Source organism: Chironomus tepperi, unplaced genomic scaffold (assembly GCF_022539635.2).
Source record: "Chironomus tepperi strain 1889 unplaced genomic scaffold, CSIRO-AGI_Ctep_v1 contig_337, whole genome shotgun sequence".
In the NCBI taxonomy this organism is placed as follows: Eukaryota; Metazoa; Arthropoda; class Insecta; order Diptera; family Chironomidae; genus Chironomus; species Chironomus tepperi.
In genome coordinates, this window is record NW_027226459.1 from 1,747,808 (window position 1) to 1,753,807 (window position 6,000).

Sequence of the window (6,000 nt, forward strand, 5' to 3'; positions counted from 1 at the left end):
ACATCAATACTCTAACAATATCTATCTCCCATTTCCCCATACCATACAGGCCCACCACCAGATCGTTGTGTTGCAACAGTTAACGGTAACAAGATATTGAAAAAGATGGACGAGATATGGCCAACAGATGATGCATGTGTAAAGGAACAATGTGCCTTTGACACAAATGGAAATCCTATAATTAAAACGCAGCGTGAAATTTGTAATACAATATGTCAAGCGGTAAGTCAATGTAGATGAGAAATAGAGAATTGTCGGTTCTTTTTCTATTCGATCAAAGGCAAAAATCTAATTTTTTTTTGTGCCTTTATTTACAAATCAAAATTTGTCTCTACAGGGTTCAGAACTGAAACCAATACCCGGCAAGTGTTGTGGTGAGTGCGTCAAAACCAAATGTATTGTCGATAACAAACTTTACGATATTGGACAAACATGGTCAACTGATGACAATTGTACGAAATTTGAATGCAATATCAAAGATGGTGAAACCATGATTTCATCAATGATGCCAACATGTCCCGACATATCATCATGTCCAATATTGATGCGTTACAAAGATGGATGTTGTGAGAAGTGTAAAATGGAATCATTGTCACAGAAGAACTGCATGCCAGAGTCATTGGCCGAGAGTACAACAATTGGTTTGATACAAATTCAAATGCCGCCACATGGAAAATGTAAAAATGTGAATGGTGTGAGAGGAATTACAGAATGTGTCGGATCATGCAAGAGTGGTACTAAATTTGATCCATGTAAGTTGTAAACACGCAAATGAATGACGTAAAAAAAAGTTTTTCAATTAAAAAAAGAAAGGAAAGTTGAAAAGATTTGTTGGGTTAGATGAAATGGATTGACGCATTTTAGTTATGTGGGAAGTTGGTTACAAGTATGTTGGAGATGTAGACGATTATAGACTTGTGAATAATCTAAGTCTGTATTGTCCAAACTGTGTTCCGTGTCACTACTGCGGTAGAGGCTTACCATCAAGGTTTGTCATGGGACATAAAAGGTTTTGATTAGCCTAATTTAAGCTATCGACTCAGGGAACGTCTATTTCATGTTTTTTCAACTTTCTAGTCTTGCCAACTCTACTTGTAGACTGAAAATTGAATCTAAAGTCCCGAATGGAAAAACCCGAAGGCGATTAGTTGACCTTATGTCTTGTTACAAACTTGACATTCATGGTACTTGCCATGAAATTTCAAGTTTATAAATAGACATAGACTAGTCGCAGTCTGTTCCAATTGAGATAAAATTGCATCCGCATCGAGCGACACCAATGATGAAGACACTGTCTAGGAGCTTATAGGGCTCAGCTTAACCTCCTTTATTAACATCAACTGGAAGCCGTTTTTATGGCGGTAAATAAAAGAGGTTTGGCGGAACCTTAAAAACTCCGTCGCGAAGTCTCCTTCATTTGTGTTACTCGGGGAATCACATCGACCATACCAAGCACTAAGCCAGCATTCAGTCTAAAATACAAAATTCTTATAAAAAGCAGCTAACAAGATAAAAAATTATTTTTCATTTCATTCCGCAGTGACTTTACATCAACTAAAAACTTGTGAATGTTGTTCCGTAAGTGGAGTTCGTGAATTGCCTGTGGAACTTGTTTGTGATGACAACTACAAGTTTATAAAGAACTTTAATGTACCTGCATCATGTTCATGCTCTAAATGTGGCAATGAGGAACAACTTAATAAGTTGAGAGCTGCTTTTTAAACATACAATGAAGACATGAAATTAAAATTGATTGAGTGGAGTGAAAAAAAAAAAAAGGAAGAAGAACTAAGCTATTTAATTACCTCAATGTTGATTATGAAGAGAAAGTTTTCCACTTTACTCGTTTATTTTTGACTGCACATACATACACAAAAAATACTTTTTTTTTTCATTAACTATTTTGCACACAAAGTTTCATGCACAAATACGAGCAATTTTATTCTTGTTTTTTCGGAAATAGTTTTTTTTTTTTTTGGGGCACAAGATCATTTTATTGTGGCAAAACTAGTAGTTTTGGTGAAATGTTGTAAAAATAGAAGTTGGTAAATTGTCTTTAGCAGTCTGTTAGAATTTAGGAAACTCAAACTGATTGCATAACTTCTGTGCCTTATTAGATTCTAAATTTAGAGATTTAATTAAGTTAGGTCATCAAAATTTCATCTTAATTAGGTTTAAGATCAATTTTTTGAGGATTTGTAGCATAAATATTATAAAAGCTGTTCCTGACGAGATAGCAGAGCTTTAAATTGACTCGAATTTTATATGGAATCGAGTCATCTTGAGTCGACTTTCCCATACAATATTCAAATCAACTTCAAGTTCTACAAGAAACAAAAGAATGAAAAAACTGCTCGTTGAAATTATTGGCACCTTAAATTCTGCACATTAGCACTTAAATGCACATCGTTAGTTATATATACATACTTTAATTTAAGCACTATTTGAGCACACATTGTCATACAAACTTAGAGATTTTTATGTGAAAAAATTGTTGATTGATATGAATTAGGGAACATATGAAGCCTAAATTTACTTCTAATAATGTACAGCTAGATTACTATTTTACTAATTTTTTTTTTATTAAATAACTTGAGAGATGCAGCTCCTTAAAAGCATGCTCTTAGCACACTAAACCAAACTAAATAAGTTGCTCATTGTATGTTAGGCAGAGTTCGAAGTATACTCAATTTGCTGGAGAGTTTTGATGTTAGGAAACATAGTCTCTAACAGTTTCACTAAGTTCTTAGAGACTGTCTAGTAATTCTCTAGTGATGCTCTTATCAAGAAGGCACACTGCGTAGAATGGCCAAAAATCTGACCTCAGGCCGGTATGAATCTGTCCTGATGCCGGGTTTCATCAAATTCTAGACTGAAGCCAGAATCACTCTTACCAGGTGCCAGATTTTCGTCCATTTTTACATACATCGTGTGCTTTCAATTTTATGGCAAAATTCTAAAAACCCCAATATTGTGCTGCTCGGATACATAATCAACTTTAAACAAGCTTCATAATTTTAAATATAAAGCTTACTAATTCATATCAATCATTATCAATTGATACGACATCTACCAATAAGTTTTATTTTTTGTTAAATTAATGCACAAAATTTGCACAAAAATGCACAAATAAAAGATAAATTGTCACCTAAAACTGCTTTGTTTGTTTAATTATTTTTAAGGTGTTTTGGGTAAATTTTAGCACGTTTTATAATATTTTATAGAGTTGAGGTTTACTCAAGCGGCATAGAACTATATTTGGATATAATTTGACAGTTTGGATACATTGCGAATTACTGAATAATTGGAACAGGAGGTAACATGAATTCTGGACGACTAGAGTTGACTTTTCCATACAAAATCTTATTTTTGAACTGAATTTTAGGATTAAAAACTAACCCAAATAGCACAAATTGGTTAATCGATCCAAAATCCGGCTCCAGACTGACATGACTCAGACATAGGCGTGTTGACGGATTCAAACCCTAATTGGCACAAAACCAGAGTTACGCCGACCTCGGAATGAATTTTTGATTGATTAACCAATTTGTGCAATTCCAATAAGTAAGCTTGAACAGCTTTATTTCTTGTACTTTTCAATATAAATCAAAATTTCATTTCATTTGAATAAAATAATTCAATTTCTTAATATTCTCATGAATTCAATTCCAATGTAAAAATTTCTCCGACTTTGATCCTGACATAAAAATCGAATTTTCAATAAATTCAAATTAAATCCAATTTTCTCCACAGTCAATCAGTTTCCTCTTTTATTCACGCTTCACACTTACATTCCTTTTCAAGTTTCATTAATTGAATTTAATTTAACATCGCTACAAATATTCTAGTTTTTACCCGTAATGTCAGCGCGCAATAACCATCAGTTGTTGACAACATAAAACCCCGGCAAATGGATAAAAAGGAATTTAAAATGTGTCATGTACATTGCTATGAATTTAACACTTCGTAAATAGCAGTGGATAGTGAAAATAATGTGAAATGGAAGGGGAATTGAAGTAAGGATTGAAAAATTTATATTCATTTACCTTGGGAATGTTCGGAAGTTAGGTATTGTGATGAATAACGTTGCTAGACACGTCCAGCCTTCTGTTACCCACCATAACGCTTTGTACCATAATCATGAACCATAAGTTGACCTCCTTAACCCTCATACACCTCATACCTTCTCAGCTCCTTTAAATATTACGTAACTTCCGTACCATCCCCTTGTAAATTTTACCGTTTATTCAATCAATTTACAATTTTTTTTTCTTGTTCCTTCTTTCGACTGTCGCTGTTTGCATAAATCGAAATGTTGTAGGTACAAATAAGGTTTATTTTGTAAATTTCATTTGCAAGTGTTTATTTGTAAAATAAAAAAAAGTTGTTCCTTTGATGTCATAGTAAGGTAGGAAAATAAATGATTTTTAAGGGGCAATCACGTTTGATACTTTGAAGTGCACAGGCTTTAAAAATTAAAAATTGTCGGGAGCAGCACTCCAATGGGTTGAAAAGTGTAGTGAGGGGCAGTCAAATGAGGTAAATATAGCATAATATAGCAGGAATGGAGCAACTAAGGAGCCCACATGGTGAGATATTTGTAATATTCTGAATTACATGTGATGACTTCATCAAAGCAGTTTGGTGATGGCTTCATCATTTAACAATAAATGGAGCTCTACACTACGATATTTTCGGTTCATACTTAAGTAGAGAGTGTTACCAGCTTTGCTGCATTAACAATGTTAACAGTAAAGACACCAATTTGAACGGCACGAGATATTCACCAGGATAACTCTAAGATATTGTTAGCTGTGCATTTCACAGAGACTTGTAGGTGTCCTAACGACACAGTGACAGCCCCGAGCAATGCAAATGAAGATGGTTCTGTCACAGAGGTTTAAAAGCTCTGATAAGCCTCTTTTATTAGCACCAAATGGAAGCTGCATCTATGTTGAATCTAAATGGCTTCCATATTGCATCCTAATGGCAACAGCTGCCCTATGGCATCCACATGAAGACGGTTTAAATTTACTATTAATAGAAGAGTTTAAGCGAAGTCTTTAAGTTCCGTAGGAGAGCCGTTTTCATTTTTGTCGCTCTGGAGCAATTTGTTTGTCATAGTGCAGCACACCCATATTAATATTTCTCATAGATCCAAGTCTCTCATCCCTAGTTCTCTGTCTAAACCTTAATAAAATGTAAATGATTTCTCAGCATAAAAATGTGTAGAATATTCTTAAAGAATAAGATTTTTCAATTTCAACCCTAGATAGATTAATTGAGAGAAATCCCACATGTGTATTGTGTAGCAATATCCTTTAACATGAAGGAAAAGAATCCTACATCAGTACAATATGCCATGAAATATTTCATGATTCAGAGAAGATAAATTGTTGAAATTTACCATAAACATTCAGTTTGAATGCTTATTTTCTCGAAAACAAATATGAAATTCAAATTCACTTAAAGTTTAGTTCACAACCTTACACAATTTTCATTTCCTTTCGTTCCTTGCTTGATATGAAAAAAATTTTTTATTATTCAATTTTTTTATATATTTTTCCTTACTTTTTTACTTTTCAATTTTCATGATTTTTTATTTTGAGGCAACATCCAATAGAAAACAGAATGAGACGGAAAAAAAACTATCGTATGTCAACATATGCTGACCAAAGCTTTGTGCCGAAAGGAAAACAGCATGTAGAGTTGGAAAAAAATGAGGAATTTATGTATGGCAGAAATTCGATTTTTTTTTTGGGGTTTTTCTACCAATATTTTCATAGCACATGCAGAGCGTTGAGGAGATGTAAAAAAGAGTGAAACGTAAAAAAATATGTTTACATCAGAAAATTTATGTATGAATATATATATTTTTTTACAATGCCAACGTGTGTATTTACAGAGTGATGAGTTGAAAAATGCAAAATTTGATCGCTTTTTAGAATATTTGATGGCGCATGATATTTAAAGTTTTAGGGGGTTGATGAATATTGATGA

At 33.4% G+C, this 6,000-nt stretch overlaps 1 protein-coding gene across 1 annotated transcript in view; it reads left to right on the top strand.

The window, feature by feature from the left end:
* Positions 1-3,154, top strand: part of Hml (hemolectin) — a 37,926-nt gene extending 34,772 nt beyond the window's left edge. Inside the window, exons 40-42 of the mRNA XM_070644555.1 lie at positions 50-222; positions 338-752; positions 1,541-3,154. Coding sequence (XP_070500656.1) covers positions 50-222; positions 338-752; positions 1,541-1,722 — 770 coding nt within the window. The 3' untranslated portion in view covers positions 1,723-3,154. The remainder of the gene's footprint in view (positions 1-49; positions 223-337; positions 753-1,540) is intronic.
* Positions 3,155-6,000: the final 2,846 nt, after the last annotated feature.